This window comes from Thermobia domestica, chromosome 5, assembly GCF_964235325.1.
Source record: "Thermobia domestica chromosome 5, izTheDome1.hap1.1, whole genome shotgun sequence".
Lineage (NCBI taxonomy): Eukaryota > Metazoa > Arthropoda > Insecta > Zygentoma > Lepismatidae > Thermobia > Thermobia domestica.
Genome location: NC_137458.1, coordinates 290,387,173 through 290,406,629, shown reverse-complemented (window position 1 = coordinate 290,406,629; position 19,457 = coordinate 290,387,173). Strand labels below are relative to the sequence as shown.

General features: G+C 38.4%; 1 protein-coding gene across 1 annotated transcript in view; it reads left to right on the top strand.

Annotated features, from left to right (window-relative positions):
* LOC145685589 (uncharacterized) overlaps nucleotides 1-19,457 on the top strand; it is a 108,004-nt gene that overhangs the window by 35,771 nt on the left and 52,776 nt on the right. Inside the window, exon 4 of the mRNA XM_081757976.1 lies at nucleotides 3,647-3,798. Within this exon, the coding sequence (XP_081614102.1) occupies nucleotides 3,647-3,798 (152 nt within the window). The remainder of the gene's footprint in view (nucleotides 1-3,646; nucleotides 3,799-19,457) is intronic.

The window sequence follows — 19,457 nt, the reverse complement described above, 5'->3', positions numbered from 1 at the left end:
TCATCTCCATTCATTATTGCCTCTAAGTATAGGTAATGATGATATCTAGAAAAGCAATCTAGACAAAATTTGAAATATATAATCCCTCTGCATCAGGCTGCTTTCCGCGCCGGTTTTAGTATCAATGATCAGTTACTTCGTCTGTCTAATATTGTTACCTATCAGTTTAATACACAATTTCCATCTTGTCTAGTGCTCTTCGACCTGCAAAAGACATTCAATAAGGTATGGCATGCAGCTCTCATATACGAGGGTCACTACGAAAGTTTTGAGATACGCAGTGTTGTGGCACAGTATTTGAATTCCAACAATTGAATTGCGTTCGGTAGTGGTACCCAGAGCGAAGAAGTGAAGCAAGTTTCAACTCGCTTCGCTTATCGGCGTGGCCGTATCGCCTTCACTTGTTTGTTGATGTGAGCAGTATTCGGCTGTCTAGAATGGAGCTCGAAAGGGAACATTTTCGGGCAATAATCCTTTACGATTTCAAAAGTGGTTTGAACGAGACACGAAGCCTTGACCGTTTGCAGGGGGCAGTTGTGGACCTTGCTCCTTGCCGTGCTACAATTTTTCGGTGGTTTGGTGAATTCAGAAGGGGCCGGACATCGCTTAAAGATGAAAAGAGAGCTGGACGTCCGGCAACAGCTGTGTGAGATGAAAACATTGTCGCTGTGGAACAAATGATTCGAGAAAATCCTCAAACAACTTTCAAGGACATTGAATCTACAGTGAATATTGGATCGCCAGCAGTAACAAAAATTCTTCATGATCATCTTCGGCTCAGGAAGATTTCATCTCGTTGGGTGCCTCACACTTTGACTGAACAGCAGAAGCGCATGGGTGTAGAATGGTGTGAAGAAATGCTTGTAAGATTTGATGGAGGCAATTCTCGACGCGTCTCTGACATTGTTGCTGGTGATGAGACTTGGATCTATCAATTTAACCCGAAAAAAAGCCAGTCTACAGTTCCAGACGATAATCCACCCGAAAGTGAAGCGACCGCGAAGTGTAGGGAAGAAGATGGTCGCAACTTTCTCCTCCAAATCTTGCCATGTTGCAACTGTTCCACTTGAAGAACAGAGGACTGTTCAGTGGTACACCACTGTTTGTCCAACAAAGTGTTCCAGAAGCTTCGCTAACGGCGTCCAAGAACTGGATTGCGTGAGATTCTGCTTCATCATGACAACGCGTCCGCACACACGGCCAACAACAAAATTCAGGTTTTAGAATCTACGGAGGTCAAACTTATGACTCATCCGCCGTATAGCCCTCACCTGGCCCCATGTGATTTTTTCTGTTCCCCAGGATCAAAGATCCCATACGTGGGAAGATATTTTGCAGCGCTGAAGAAGCTGTAGTGGCTTACGAGAATGAACTTTCAACACTTGAAGAAAAAGACTGGCAACACTGCTTCCAAAAGTGGTTTTCGAGGATGCAAATGTGTGTACAGTGTAATGGTGAATAATTTGAGAAAATGTAAATGTTAAAGTGATTTTAAGTATGTAAGTTATTTCACATCTCAAAACTTTCGTAGTGACCCTCGTATAAACTTATCCGTCTGACACTTCTCATATCATATATCAGGTTTATCTATAATTTTCTTCACAACCGTATTGCTTATGTCGCTCTTAATGACACTCTCTCGCACCCGATATTTATTCTCTCTGGAATACCACAAGGGTCTACCTTATCACCTTTGCTGTATCTTCTATATGTAGCAGATATGCCACCATTGCCGCCAAATACACATATTTTTCAGTATGCAGACGACTGCATTTCTTACATTAGGCCGGACTATTCATCGCATAAGTACTGAAATTAATGCAGCAATTCAAACTTTTCTCACCTGGTGTACGAAGTGGCGTCTGAAACTCAACCCAGATAAAACACAAGCAATAGTCTTTCTCCCGCCAAAACGCAATCACGGGTATATCGAAATCCTTCACTTCTGAATATCCAAGTAGATAACATGCGGGTTCATCCAGCTAAACATGAAACGTATCTGGGAATTATTTTTGACCACCACCTCACTTGGCGCTCTCACCTTCAGAATGTAATACAGAAAGCATATAACAGGATTAACCTCCTCAAACGCCTCACGGGTACTACTTGGGGACCACGAGCTAATACCGTTCTTAACACCTACAAAGTATTCTTACGACCAGTCCTGACCTACGGATTCACTGCGTGGATAGCCGCACTCCAGCGTCATTATGAAAAACTGAAAATCCTAGAACGACATGCCATACGAATAGCCTACAGAATAAAACTTCCTAGTCCTACTCAAGATCTTTACGAAATTATGCCTTTTCCACATCTTCTGTTCCATCTTGAAGCCATCTTCATGTCCATTTAAAAATACTCCAGAGAGGGGAAAAGTTATCCCCGCCAGGGATAAAATTTTTCTTCTCCAGGGGGGAAAGGTTTTTATCAGGGGGGAAATCCCTGGCATCCCCCCGCCAATTCGCACCCTGTTCTCTGCACAATAAGAACCTCATGTCTTACCAGGGCACCATTTGTCTTCATCACGTCCGGAGTTGGATAGAACATAACATTCATCTGTTACACTATCACGTATGTGTTGTGTTGTGACAGTGCACTTCATGTTCCTCTTTTCATTTACTTCTCCTAATTTTCTCTCTCTCTCTCTTTTTTTTTTTTTTTTACAATGATCAAATAAAATAGAATCTGAATAAAATGATGATTAACTCCCATTTAATGAAAATAAAATAGAACATCCTGCTCCTACTTTACGAACATCTCATAGCCCATCAAATTATAACTGAACTCCAATGAATTCTTTGCATAATCTCTTCCCGCACAGAAGGCGCAACCTTCTAATGGCTGCTGGCTTTTCGCTGGCATAGGAGAAAAAAAAAGATTTGAAATAAGATAGTTCATATTTTCTGTTTCTCACAACGCCAAGATCTGAATCTTTAAGGTGGATCACTAGCTGTTATCGGTGCTATGCTAAACACTGCTTGAATAGTGCGGTGTTGCCACGTAGTGTCGAGTGTTTACTGGTGCCAGATAATAAAGAAAGTAATCATGGAATACTGCTTGGATACTTACTGGAGAAATTAGTTTTCGACCCTTACCGTAATTCACAGCTAAGTCCCGCTTCTCAAACTGCAACATTAGAATCCAGGAATTAAACGTACAAATTTAGCAACAACGCATTATGGCGTTCTGCGCAAATTTCTTCTCAAAATCTATTTCCTTAAATGTAAATTAATAATTAAATAAAATGTGAATCATAACACGAAAAACGGTCAGACAGTACATCTATTTCGTAATAAGATCGTTACTTTAAAGTACTTTACACATTCAAATAAACATTTCGTAAAATTGAGCACTTCTAGTAAGATCTAACAGCAAGTGCCATCTTGTGTGCTCATTGTAAAATGAATCAAATATTTTTTTTTTTATTTGTTACCTTTTTCGATATCGGAAGACACAACCAAATGAATTAGTGTCTTGTGTTGTAGCTTAAACATAACTTTATCTTATAGTACAATATTTATAATGTGTAACGTTTCATTGCGCAGTAGTTAAGGGAATCAGTTAAAATATGTACTGACTTCCGGGTGGTGATCCTCCTTAAGTATTCTGACCCAATTAACAAAAATATTGTTTCTTTGTATTACAGATAACGGAAGCTACGGAAACGACTATATGAATAGCAGTACAAAAACAAAATACAACAGAAATCGTATGAAAAGAACACGCTATGAATATTCTTCTTCATCGTCGTCCTCATCATTGTCATCTGGATCAGCGGCTGTTCAGAATGTTCCACCGGTAAGCCACGTTTATACTCAATGACTTCCAGATCTCTCCCATTACGTTAAAATTCAAGTAGGGCCTACTACATATAATTCTTTATGTTGATTTCATATATAGGAGGGCTATATAATTTGTCACAATCTCCCCTGTGTGGAGCCCAAGCAACTGACTGAAGTCGTGCTTTCCCGAAGCTACTTACACTGTTAAAAAAAAAAAAAAAAAGAGAGAGAGAGATGTTGAAACAACACAAAATGACTACCACTTTAGCGTGATACTTGTGTGTACATTCAGCACCAAGTTTTTTTTTTTTTTTTTTTTTTTTTGAGAGGAGGATTTTAGGTTGAACCAGGAATGGGTTTTCTTATAGGATTTATTTTTTGATGGTGTAGTATTTATTTATTTGTAGGGCATAATTCATTCCATTGGTATTAATCATCAATTATTTTCATATGAAACTGCCACTAGAGGGTTACGCACTCTTGCTCGGCATGTGATGTGCTGTAAATAAGTGCAAACATAAATAACATTAGTTGTACAATGTGATATAAAGAAAACTATACGTGCAAAATAGAACAAGTACTACCAAAAGTGCTTAAATAGAACAATATGCATGAACACATATAATAAACACTAAGACACTGAGCATTGCGAAAGATATAACATGAGAAAGTTATGAACAAGGAAGAGGCGAGAAAAATAATGAAGAGATAAACTGAAACGATATATAAGATAGGATAATTGCAATTCTTATAAATATATTAGCATGATTGATGAGATGAAAGTGCATTATACGCCACAACACAATGAAATGGTTAATATTAACGAATGCATGTTAGGCTTCTGTCTTGGGGCGGCTCAAGACTGATGTAGACATGGGGAGCCCAGATTATTGTTGAGGAAGAACTGTGCAGCTATGGAAAAAGATGAGGGATGACTTGATGAATGATTTGACGTTGAAAGAATCTGCGATGAAAGTGATCCATAGGAAGGTTGTTTACGTGAAGTGTGATCAAGATACTTAACGGTGTATGGCAATATTTGAAAGTGGAATCCTGCTCTGAGTCTATGAATATTGTGTCCAGAAAAATATCTTTATGAGATTCTAGGCATTTGGCTATGTATCGTTTACGTAAGAGTGAGATATGTTCTACAAGTGGTGGAAAGTCTATTCGATTGTATAGTTCTCGGTTAGGATATGGTAATTTGATGCGGTATGCTAAGCGCACTGCATGGCGCTCCATAATTTCGAGCCTATTGTAGAATCTAGATTGTGCTGGGGACCAAGCAATATGGCCGAATGTAAGTATGCTACGCATGAACGCTTTATACGTGTTAATAAGCAATCTTGAATTTAGCCCCCAATGCTGTCCTACGAACCTGCGAAGCAATTGTAGCCTGTTTTTTGCTTTAAGCACAAGTTTCTGGAAATGAGCAGTCCCTTGTAATTTGTTATCGTATGTTATTCCTAAATACGTCACTGAGTTAGTCGGTTCTAATCGGTGTGTTCCAACAGTGATATCAAGCAGATTAGGGTTGCGGTGAACTTTACTGCGGCATTTAGGTGGTATGATGACAAGTGTTTGAGTTTTCTCCTCATTTACAGTAAGTTTCCATTTCGTACACCACGCAAGATATTGATTAACTGTGTGTTGTAAGCTTCTATTAATGTGTTGTATAGTTCTTCAAGAGTTAGGAAAGCAGTATCATCAGCATATTGGAATAAATAAGTTGGAGGAGCAGGTACTGGTACGTCTGATGCGTACAAAATTTATAGAAGAGGAGACAAGCTGAACCCTTGAGGCACTCCTGTGTATGGAAAGATGGGATGGGAGATGGTATTGTTGATACATACATATGTGATTCGATTGAGTATGAATGAGAAAATTACTCTAACATATAAGTGGTAGTCCAAATTTAAGCAATTTGTAAAATAGACCATAATGCCAAATTCGATCGAATGCTTTCTCTAGATCGATTAAAATTAAACAAGATGGCAGCGATCTGTTATACTGGTTAACGAGAGTGGTCGTCAAAGTAACTGGTCATTAATACTGTATGATGGTCGAAAACTGGTCTGGAAAATTGGAAGGAGTTGACGATCATGCAGATATTGATGGAAGCGTTTTACAAGAATTTTTTCCAATACTTTCCCCAGTGTCGCAGTCAGTTGTATTGGCCTATACGAACTGACAGAATGTCGTGGCTTGTTCGGTTTTAGAAACATACAAACTTTAGAGACTTTCCATTCAACTGGGTAATATCCCGTACGGAGAATAAAAGTATAAATAGCTGCGAGAAGAATAAAAAACTTTCCTGAGCATTATTTGATAAGTCGGTAGGATATTTTATCAAAACCAGGCGCTGTGTTGCGTTTTTCTTTGATACTCGTCTGTATTTCGTCATGGGTGATAGAAAATGTTAACGGTTGATTCTTATCTAAGGTGTGAGTAGTTGATGGTTGTAATAGTTGAGCGATGGTATTTTCTGAGAATCTGGGACTATCGTCATGTTGACCGACGGGCGGAGTGAACACAGTTTGTAAGTGAGAGGCAAATGCGTCGGCTTTATCCTGATCTGAATGCAAAGGATCGTTGTTTCGGAACAGTGGATATCTTGTTGTTTGCTGTCCGATCAACTGATGAAACTTTTTCCAATATCGTGTGGGATGAGTTTCTTCATTCAACTGACTGCATGTTTTGTGCCACGTCAAGCGTTTATGGGCGACAATATAATTGTGCACAGTTCTTTGCCATCTACGTGCCTGTGTTAGATATTCAGGATTATGAGTGCACTCATATTGTCTATAATAATGCCGAGATTTTCTTACTAAGTGCAAATATTGCGGAGGCAAAACAGGCTGATAAGTTTTACCGTGATAAGTGGGAATGTTGTCATGTGCGGTAGTAGCAATGACCTGCGTGATTGTGGTTATGGTTGTGTCTAGACTCTCCTCTGTATCCGGTGGTAGTACAGTTTCTAATGCAGCGTCAATATCCGAACGATATTTATGCCAGTTAGTTTTGTCATATAAATATATGGTGCGTTCGGCTGCTTTCGGAGAATCATTTTTACGTACATCGTTGACCATGATTTTCACCGATAAATGGTCGCTACCTATGCAATCCAAGACTTCGATATGACATCTATCTATGAGTGAAGTGGTAGAAAGAACAACATCCGGTGTAGTTTCGCTACTTGGTCTGATGTGCTTCGGAAGGGGATATATGTGACCATGTAAGGAAAGTGCTATATGGTCTGTAAACTGAGTCTTTTCCCCTCTCGGAACGGCTATGGATATTGATGTCTGCCAGTATCAGAAGATGCTTGTATATTTGAAACAAATGTGTGAAATACTCGAGTGGTATCACGTGTCCGGGACGTACATATATTGTTGCTATCGTAATTGCTATGTTAGGTAGATAGATAGTTGCTGTAAGATGTTCAGGAAGTCGGTAGAGAAGCAGAGTCTGATGCTATCGGTAAGATAATTTATTATTGATGCCAGTTGCAACTCCACCTTGCGCTCGTGCATTATCTTGTGAAAAGTCATAGCGCATGAGTTGATACCGTGAAAATCGTGATGGCATTGTTGGTTGCATGGAAGCAAGGCTGTGAAGAATATGGGATGAAAATAAGTGTTAGAAAGACAAAAGCCATGGTGATTGGAACGAAGGGGTCTGTGTCAAATATAAAAGTAGGAGGGGAGAAAATAGAACAAGTGAATAGTTTTCGATACCTGGGTAATATTCTTAGTAATGACATGAAATGCGAACGTGAAATAAAAGCAAGGATAGGAATGGCGAAAGAAGTCTTTAGGAGGAAGAAAAGTCTGTTTTCTGGGACCTTGAATAAAGAGTTGAGAAAAAGACTCATAAAATGCTTCGTGTGGAGTGTTGTACTGTATGGGGCGGAAACGTGGACATTACGTGCAGCTTAATCGTTGCTTTGGGAACTCCATATACTCTGCTGCATTTAAACCATAATCCTCATTACGATAAGCAGCAATGGCCATTTGTAATTCCCCTTCAGTCCATTCCCCATTTTGTCCCCTTTGAATCATTTTTGAGCTGAAATAAGCGGAAAGCACGTCTTCACTTTATTTGCAGTCACCTACGGTAATACTACATATTTCATAATATTAACAGAATCTTCGCGAAATTATTATTGGATGGTTGCATGGAACGGACCGGTCCAATACAGGCAACACGCGCTAGTTCAAACTAAGCAACTGCTAGGTAGCAATTGAAAGACTTGTTTTCAAATTGACTATTAATTGAAATAATTAAGCACATACATCATGCTCTAGCTAAAACAACACATTTGACGTCTGTATAACTTAAAACTTCGAAATGTATCTACTAATGTTGCAGCTTCACTTGACGCACAGCACAAAAAGATAAAAACAACATGCACGTTCTCCGTTGTCAGCTCCACTATGTGAAGAAGGCTAGAAACTATTAACAAAGAATTGTTTTCCCGCACTGCAGCCAGTGTAGCTAATTCTTACATTTGAAATATCCCTATCGTTCAAAATATACAGCGGTCCAATTTAGGAACCGATTCAACTTCGGGAACTCTCCCCTACATGTATTATCTGTCAGGAAAGTAAATGTACACCTATTTTTCGAGTCTGGCATTCCTGCGCTCCATCCGTGGAGAGCATGAGAATTAAATCAATCAAATGTTTACTGAGGGACAAAAAGAAAAGTTTAATCTCAATAAGACATTGCACAAGGCACAAACTGTGAATACGAATAGTGCATAGTGTAAATAAAGGACGACACCGAAAGAGAAAGCCAGAAACAGCTATTAAACTTGAAAAAAAGAGTAAAAATTGTCGAAGTGGGAACATAAAACACAAACATAACAAAGACGCCGACAACTAAACGTTCACCATGCCATGATCTTGGTGTAGTGGTTAAGGTACTGGCTTACAAATGCAAAGGTCGCCAGTTCGGATCTTCGGCGAGGACCTTTTTAAAAATTGTTTGTTACTAATACATGCAGTTCATGAGAGATGCTAAAAGAGGTCGTATTTAGTTTTTGGTAGCAATTATTATTGGTAATGTTTAGTACTGATAATACTTTTTGTCTTTGCGTATTGCTTTTATTCTTTTCTTCATTTCAAAAGAGAAGAATATCCGAACAAATGCCACCAAAATTCCTCATATTTTGAATGTAAACACCATTTGCAATTAGTAAAGAATAAAAATTGAACGTTCCGATGTAGCTGCAAAAAGTAAAAAGAAAAACATGGAAGTGGACCATACTCATGGTTATTAAAAATACAATTTCTACATGCCTTACACCTCCCGACCACGTTTCTACGTTAGCAAGTAAGAGGTTTCTGTTTAGGTTAGGCTGGTCAATAGTTTTGCAAAGGGGCCCGGTTTAGCTCTGACGCACCACAGGTGCGAAAAGGGAGCAAAACACTTTTTCTCTCTCCCACTGGGTGTCTATTTATCTATCTATCTGTAACGCTACTTGTGAATGCCATAACCACCCTAATCTTCAGCGGATTGAGACGAAACTTGGCACAAACATTAATTGTTCCAATATCTTGATGAGTTCGTTAACCAGAATAATCAGACGAAAATGTTCAAAATGGCAGCCCTTCAAACTCTTAAAAACTTCCAAGGGAACCAAATTTCGCCCATAAATAGGTATTCCGAAAGTTTGAATAACTTTTCCGCTTTTACTGAAATACTTGTGTGCAGAGACTTATTGAAATATTGGACCCGATTAATCGCATAAAGAAGGTTCACGCCCTTTTGCTACGGTCAGGATTTTTTTTTTTTTTTTTTTTTTTTGCAGGAGGGGGTTATTTTCGTATCGGAACAAGATGATTGTTAGTGATGGTATGAAATTACACATTGAAAGTGAAGTAACTTGTGAAACGTGTTATTTGAAAGAATGATAAAATAAATGTGCTTTCCTCTAACACAGAGAACTGTAAATCATGTATTTCGAGTTCTGGGGCGAGGAGTGTTATTTGATTTGCTTTTTAGTAACACATTGCATTGCAAATAAAGGTAGGCAATATTAGTGGTAAGTAAAATAATAATAATAATAATAATAATAATAATAATAATAATAATAATAATAATAATAATAATAATAATAATAATAATAGTTGTTTGTGGCAAGGCAATATCTTCCTCAATTCGTCCTCAAACGTAATGATTGTAACGCCATATCTCCCTTACAAACAAAATATTAGCAATTTATATTGAGACAACGGGAAATTGTAGAGTGATGGGAGCAACGTTGGATAGTAAGCACTCATAGTACTCAGAAAAATAAGCGATTTCTATGCAAAATGAACGAAGAGTCATTGTCATGGATAGTCATATAGCCACGGCAGAGCCGTCTTTACGCAAAATGTCAATAACTTATATCGAGAGAACAGGAGGTGATAGTGAGATGGCATTAACGTTGGACACCGTGGACCCATAAGGCGCATCGGGGGGGGCAGCCAGCCTTACTTATTTCCACATAATAATATAAAATTATATTGTCGAAATACACACACAAGTTAGCTAGCAATATTTCATATTATTATTATTATTATTATTATTATTATTATTATTATTATTATTATTATTATTATTATTATTATTATTATTATTATTATTGACAGTGTCTTTTCATTACGTGTGCATGTTTGACATGAAGCCAAAGAGAAGATCCATCATTCGTAGAAAGAATAAGAATAGTCAGTTACTTTAACTGTGAACGATGCCGAAAAATACGAAAAGAGTGACTGCCTGTAGCGAAAATAAACAATACTTTCTCTCAAATGGATAAAAAATCAAGCCAAGATAGATTGGAACTCACATGGTCGGCGCGAACAGCCAGTTCATTGCCCACTTTTTCTTTAACTGACTCACCGAACGTGTTTTTAGTAACTTACTTATTGCTAATTTTACTTCCTTCACTCGTTTACCTTGCTTTTTCTAATAACTTATAACGACGGGGACACGAACACAGAAACATCGACGACAGTTAAAAATCATAGATATTCTCCCGCCGGGAATCGAACCCGGGACACCATGCACCAAAGGCGCACGTGCTAGCCATTTTTTTAATTACTTTTTATTTACATTATTTTCGAGTTACAGTGAGAAAGTTACATAATTTACAATTGTAATTACTTGCACAGAAAAATGTGTATAAGGAAAACCGTTACATTATAATTACACAGAGTGACCATAGAAGAGATAATGAAGGTAATTGGCAAATAGTGTTTTCTTCCTTGGTGGGGGAAATTTACCATATTTTAGACACAGGAAGTCCTTGTACGTGTGATGTGCTTGAGGAGAACGAGGAGCCAGAATATATTCAATGGTGTTTGCACTAAGCCAAACGACAGAATGATGTTTCTGTTGTGGAAAGTGTTTAAAAGCAGGTAACGTAAGCATTTCAACAGTGATACAGTCAGAGCTGATTTTACACAGATATTGAATCATTTCACAATACACTTTCCAAACTGGTTTTGATCTGTTGCAAAGCGTGAGACGATGTTCCAACGTATCCACTTTTCCGCAGAGATCACATCGATTGTCGTCTGTAATCTGGAGATGATGTCGTTTTCCCTTAGTGTCTATGATGTTGTTAACAACCCTGTACCATAACGAACGAGCTGAGGTTGATAGAAAATGCAAGGAAATGTTCCTCCATATCTGCGTCCAATTCGTATTAGGTAAGTTGAAAGTTATGCGATGACAGTGGCTGTTTTGTTGTTGTAATAGCAACGTATACAGAAGTTTGACACTTTTAGGAATATGTTGGGTGCCACTGGCAGACAAGTAAAAGTAAGTACATATAACGTCCGTAAAATACCAAAAGTCGGGAGGAATGAGAGGCAAACACACAGGTAATGTTACATCATTGGTATCAACTAGAGATGAAAGTAATGTACTGCTGAGTTGGTCTCCAATTCCTTGTATATTTTGGAAGCCTCTATGGTAGAATAAAGCTTTTGTTTTACTTTCAACATGTATCAAGTTCAGTCCTCCTTCATGATAGGGCAAACAGGTAGCTGGATAGCGCACTCGAAAAATCATACCTGCCCACAAAAAACAGTTACCGATGCTTGTAAATTTGTGAATATAAAGTTTAGGCATAGGTAAAATTTGACATATGTACCACAGCTTAGAAAAGGCATAAGTGTTCACAAAATACACACGAGATATCAACGAAAGTTGACGATATTGGTGCTGATGTAAAACAGATCTGACCCTCAAGAAAACATCTTCAAAATTTTTAGAAATGCTCTCATGCAAGTTGCAGGAAAAATAAATGCCCAATACTTTGAGAACTGGCACCACTGTTGGGAAATGGTCATATGAATTTGCAGAACCATTCCCTAAGGGCATGAGTTTAGTTTTCGCTCGATTAAGAAGTGCGCCTGAATGATCACAGTACTTTTGAACACAATCTTCAACTAGTTCTAAATCCTGTGGGTCCCGAAGAAATACAGTTACGTCATCAGCAAAACTACACACTTTGACAGAAACAGTGCAGATATGAAGACCCTGGATACGTTGATTGATGCTGTATAGTAAAGGACATATAGAAATTATGAAGAGACTCATACTTAATGGACAGCCTTGCCTGACACTACGTTTTATGGCAATAGGAGTGGTCAGAAACCCGTTGACTTTTAGTTTTGACTGTGCAGCATCATACAAAACTCGAATCCAACGGATAAATAAGTCGTCTACTCCCATATGGTGCAACAAAGACCACAAATAATTGTGATTTACACGATCAAATGCCTGGTTGAAATCTAAGGCAAGCAAGGCATGACTAGTATTGTGAGACTGGTAATTCGCAATAACATCACGCAGAGTTTGTAGCACGTGGTAAATTTTCTTATCACCTCCTCGGGCATACTGAAATGGTCCAGCAAGAATTTCAGTAAATGGAAGGAGTCTATTGTTCAAACAACGAGCAAGTAATTTATAATCGCAATTGAGAAGAGTTATGGGTCGATAGTGAGTAACATTTGTAGGATGTGCTTGTTTGGGTATAAACACTGTAACACCAGGAGTACGATACAGTTTCTGTGGATTGTCGCTGAAATATTCGTTAACTAGAGAAGTTAGTAACTCACCAACGAGGGGAAAAAATTTAATATACCATTCTGCAGGTATTCCATCTAGTCCTGGAGATTTTCCTTTAGGAGCTGCCATGACTGCTTGTTGTACATCTTCAATAGTAAATGGGCGCACTAGAAATTGTCGTGCTGTATCATCAAGAACACAAGACGGTGGTGTGAAAGATTCCTCAGGCATTGTATTAACTTCAGAAAGACCATAAAGGTTCTTGTAATACAACAAAAATGCACTTTTAATGGAGGCAAGATCTTCATGAAGTTGCCCTTCCTCATCACGAATGTGATGGATCCATTTGCCTTGGCCTCGTTTCATTTCACGAAGTACATGATATAATGATGGTTCTTCATCAGCATCTACTAACGGAACCTTGCTTCTAATCTTGAGTCCACCTACACGTCGGCGATTCAAATTTAAAAGCAATGCTTGATAACGTTTAACCTGAGGTAACATGGACAAATCAGAAACAGCAGCACATCGAGATTCTCGTAAGCATCTGTTATAAAAGTAAAGCAATTTGTGAAGATCGCGAGACTTTTCGGAGGAGTACCAACGGCAGAAACTCGCAAATCGTGGTTTAAAGTAAGTATGCCACCACTCTGTAACAGTGGGAAAATATTTCCTCTGCCTAAGCCAGTATTGCCATTTTGATTGAAATTCAGCACAAAAGTGTTCGTCTTCCAATAACGATATATTTAACTGCCAGTAACCTCTACCTCGTTCAACAGTTAGAGTATTTAAAGAAAAAGTTACAACATAAGCAGAGTGATCAGAAAAGGAAGTATGCATAATTTCAACTTGTTTAATACACGGCACCATTGGTGGGGAGACATATATACGGTCAAGTCGTGATGCACTTTGATAGGATAAGTACGTATAATCACGAGCCTGTGGCCTCAGACATATCCATGTATCTTGTAAATGAAGTCCAGTCACTAATTCCTGGAGGGCATGACTGAAATTAAAGCCTGGGGTTTGATCTTCAGGCCGTAAAACGCAATTATAATCCCCTGCCATAATTAATCTATCAACATTAGGTCCTAGTGTAAGTGCTACATCCTGGGAAAAGAAGGAATTTCGATCGGTTCGAGCATGTGAGCCACTCGGAGCATAAAGGTTGACAAGATTGATATCTCCTAGTTTACCACTTAGTATGCGACCAGACGGGTGACACACAGGAGAAGAGAAACGAGTGGAAGATCTGAAAGCAATTGCTGTACCTGTACCACTATTGTTAAAATTATTTTCGACTATGCATGATGGACTTAGATTCAGGTCCGGTACACCAACTTCTTGGAAAAAAGCAACATCAATTCCTTCACTTCGTAGAAAATCACAGAGTGCAAATTTCTTGACGGGGCTTTGTAAATTGTTAATATTAATTGTAGCTAGTTTAAGCAACATCACATTGGCAAATACACACAAAGACCAATAAAAAATAAAGTTCTTGAAATAAAATAGCAAAAATAGCATAGCAACTAACATAGGAAGTAATTAAACAAAATTTAGAACATATAAATAGCATAGAGTAAACTTGACCTAATTAATAAAAAAGAAACTAACATAGCTGAACCCAGTGTAAACTTAACCCAATAAAAATACAACTTACAAGAGAAAGAATTACAGCATAGCAGCACCTCCTTTAGACATGCTAGAAATATTTGCGTCAGTTTCAGACTTTTTGAACAACTTTTGACTCAATTCGTTCCTTTTGTACGTTTGCGACGAGTACGGGTTTCTTCCGTAATTGCACTTAAGTCTGTGATAGGAGAATCAACCTGTATGTCACTAGACTGAGTAGACATGGTGTGATCAGTTGCATTGTTATCAGGCAAGTCATTCCGCTCTTGAGAACCAGGGAAACTGCAAACCTTACCATCACTTTCTGTAGAATACAACTTATCAGAAGAAACTTTTTGCTCACTAGGTATAGTCGCCATGTCATGTGCAGAATGAGATGGAGGGACTTCCGTTGAAATGTGTACCTGTGGTACGGGAGATAACGGTAGCTGAGGATCATGATCACATTTAACTGGCTCCTCAGTAAGAATACCATTAGATGTATTTATTTGAACTCCTGACGAAAGAGAATTCGTATTGTTTGTCTCACACACGGAACTTGATAGTACTGGAAAATTATTTTCGTCAAAGGAAGGCATACTGGGGTCAGGTGGGCAAGAAACTATATTTGATGCCTTCTTCCTGTTGCGAGATGGAACTGGAATGCTATCAAATTTAGGCATAAGAGTAGCTGAAGGATCACTATTTTTAATTGTAGGAGCCACTTTTCCAGCATAACTGTTAGGATCACTGGGTACGCGAAGAGGACAATTGGAATACATATGTGCACCATTACACCTGAGACAGGTCCGTATCTGATTAGGGTAGGTTACACAAAACTTTTGCCCTTGAATAACTACAAAAGATGGAATAGGTTTTTTAACTTCCATACGTATTAGCTTACGTCCCGTTCGTATTGGGTACACATGTTCGACAGAATACATTTCATCAGAGATGTTAGATATGACACCATAGTCACTAAGTACTTTTCGAATGTCTGAATCTGCAAGTTCCATTGGAGTACATAACAACTTAACAGTCACAATTTGAACATCAGCCCACGAAACTGGGATTGTGTGTTTTCCATGTGTATCACTATAATACACAGTTCCATCAGAAGTACGCAAAACATTTTCACATAAATCTTCCGTACGAAGTTTCACAAACAAAAATTTACGATAAACGTCCATTTCTATGCTTAATACATCATCAACAGAAAATCGGAAATTATCACTGAGCCACTGATGCAAGGTCAAGCTACTTGGTCGCTCCGAAACACCACCAAAATCATATTTTAAGGTATTTACCCTTTTTAACGACATGATGTATTCAACTAAATCAGTCACGAAGACAAACACAACAAGAAAAGAAAAAAAAAAAAGACAGCAAACTTGATTGCTAAGGAAAGCAACGCTGAAGGTAAACACGTCAAGGCTTCTAGCACAGAGCGAAGACACGTCTACACACTTCAACAACCAAACACAGTATGCCATTACACCAGCAGGGAGGGCACTGCTCACTCCCTGTGTCGTTAGGGATTACGACCACTGTATTGCCAGCTTTCACTTCTGTGGATTGTATACTACGATCACATGTTTCTTCTTTGCTGGAAGAGTTAAACCTACATTCTATGTAATACATGAGGTATTTAGACCTACATGCTCTTCATATAATGTAATAAAAGGGTCATGCTGGGAATAAGAAAAAGAACATTCCTTGGACAAAACGGAAACTATTGGCATCAGAAATATTTACCTACGATGCATGCGCAGTAGTATATTTCGGAATAGTTACTGTTTAGTTCAGTAAACGAAGAAAGGGGTATAAAAAAGCAAATATTTCGCGTCAACGAGACCGACCAGAGTTGAGAGGCGAAAGCAGATGTGTAGTAATACAACAACTTGGTTAAATTGATATTTGGTTCTTTATTCTGTAGTAGATCGTATCACAACTTTACGGGAGAGCAAAGAAAGACTTATTGACGCTGTCATATAGTAAGCTTTAGTAACACGATCATATAGACACAAATGGATGTAACTGTGAGTACTACAACTTGGATATAACGAAAGCCGTTTAGATATTCAGTGGTTTGCAGGGTTGTATAAGACACAAAAAGATAAGACACAATACAATTCTTCATACCTCAGCTTCCAGTAACTGGATACATGCAATTTCTGGATAGATACTGAAACTGCTGTTGGATTTTAATACATGATGTATTGCAGGATACAAAATGTTTTGCATTACTTGTTTGTTTGTAGACAGCTACTAGCTTAGTGTTCTGAAAGGTTGTGTATAAACTAGGGATAGCCAATTCCGGAATTATTACTTTCCGGACTTCCGAACCGGACAAATTCCGGAATTCGGAAAATTCCGATTTTGGAATAATTCCGGAATTCGGAAAAATCCGGAATTTAGACATTTCTGATTTCGTTAACATTCCGGAATTCGGAAAAATCCGGATTTTTTCGAAATCCGGAGTTTTTCTCAATTCCGGACTTTTGTAAATTCCGGATTCTTCCCGAGTTCCGGAATTCTTCTCAATTGGGAAGTTTAACTGAATTCCATATTTTTCCGAAATCCGTAAAGTGAAAGTTCCGCTTCCAAAAAATGAATTTATTTTGGTTAATATGAAATGTGGCGGAAATAAATCTTTGACCAGGTAATGGCCACTGCTTTGAAAGAAATAGAGAGTATGAGAATTCAAACTGTCATACTTGTAGTTTCGTGTGGAGAAAAAACAAACTTGTGAACCAATGGTTTAAGAAAAACTCAAGTTATTAATGAAAGCTTTGCCGACATCATAAAAGAAATACGAAAGACATTTCGAATCGAAGAAATATAACACACAAGTTTGCAAGCGGAGACAAAGAAACCTAACGTAACCAGACTAAAGACGAATCGTTTACCGCGTAGCGATCAAGGTCGAGTTTCGAGTTGAGTCGAGTTTGATAATGGCTCGCTCGCTCGTTCTGCTCGTTTTAGCTCGTTTTGAAATAATGGCCTGATTAGACTGGAAAGCGAAAGCCATGAGAAATGTAAGCAGTAATGTGGAATACTTTTAGTGTAGCTCACGACAGGGGTGCGTCTCGTCTCGTAATTTTAGTGCATCTCGTGGTTCAATTTCAGTGTATCTCGTCTCGTAATTTTAGTGCATCTCGTGGGGCAATTTCAGTGTATCTCGTCTCGTCTAGATAACGAGAAGACAAGAGTTTTTTTTATTATTATTACGAGACAACTTCAAATGTCGTAATCACCAATATAAGTATATACTGTAGTTCTTAAAATCAAGGCTGAGACCTGCACGGTCGAATTCTTGAGCCCAAGCAGAAGACCAACTCGGGTAGTGATATCAACCGGCTCGGCTCGTATCAACTGAGCGAACAGCTCGAGTCGGCTCGTTTGGGATGATCCGATGCCCTGAGCCGGCTCAGTTGGAACGAGCCATCGACTCAGCTCAATTGAGCCGGTGGCTCGAGCTTTCTCGGTTGGGATGGGTCCCCTACTCGGCTCATGTGAACCGGTTCAAGCCAGCTAAGTTGAAACTAGTCCATCGGCACGTTTCGATTCAGCTCAACTAATCCGATGGCTCAAATCGGCTCGGTTGGGTGACCTGTTGGCTCGGCTCACTTCTCGCTTCGGTTCGATAGTGAATGAGCTGTAAGCCGAGCCGCTCGAGCCGTTGAGAAGCCTAAACTCGGTCCCAGATGTTTTGAATATGTTTGGCTGAAGCCTATAACTTTTAACAATTTTTGGCTCGAGCCCAAATACTTGCCCCTTCGGAACTCAAACCCAGAACGTGACCAATGTCCTTCCCTTCTAAAGACTTCTCGACGACCGAGATCGACAGTCAATTAGCTTTTAATATTCAGATACAAACCGCATATCTTTTAAAGATTATACACGGTGTTGATATAATAATAATAATAATAATAATAATAATAATAATAATAATAATAATAATAATAATAATAATTTTAAACTTGCCTGAAATAACTGTAATAAATATAACTGAATATCACGCAACAGTAAGGCATATAATAAACTAATTTTTAGGATATGCAGAGGTAAATATAAAAGCATTCCTACAAAATACCTACACAGAGCATAATTCAATGAGCTCTGAAATATAATGTAACGAAATAGCCTATGAGATTCAGTCTACAGACCAATTGTTACTTAAAGAATGGACATACACTATTTCGTGAATCGAGACAAGAGGGGATGTAGGTCTAAATACCTCATGTATTACATAGAATGTAGGTTTAACTCTTCCAGCAAAGAAGAAACATGTGATCATAGTATACAACCCACAGAAGTGATAGCTGGCAATACAGTGGTCGTAATACCCAACGACACAGAGGGTGAGCCGTGCCCTCCCCGCTGGTCTAGTGGCTAGCACGTGCGCCTTTGATGTATGGTGTCCCGGGTTCGATTCCCGGCGGGAGAGCATCTATGATTTTTAACTGTACTCGATGTTTCTGTGTTCGTGTCCCTGTCGTTATAAGTTATTAGAAAAAGCAAGTTAAACGAGTGAAGCAAGTAAAATTAGCAATAAGTAAGTTACTAAAACACGTTCGGTGAGTCAGTTAAAATAAAAGGTGGACAATGAACTGGCTTTTCGCGCCGTCCATGCAAGTTCGAATCTATCTCTGCTTATTTTTTTATTCATTTGAGAGAAAGTATTGTTTATTTTCGCTACAGGTAGACACTCTTTTTGTATTTTTCGGCATCGTTCACAGTTAAAGTAACTGAATATTCTTATTCTTTCTACGAATGAGGGATCTTCTCTTTGGCTTCATGTCAAACATGCACACGTAATGAAAAGACACTGTCAAAATAATAATAATAATAATAATAATAATAATAATAATAATAATAATAATAATAATAATAATAATAATAATAATAATATGAAATATCACTAGCTAACTCGTGTGTGTATTTCGACAATATAATTTTATATTATTATGTGGAAATAAGTAAGGCTGGCTG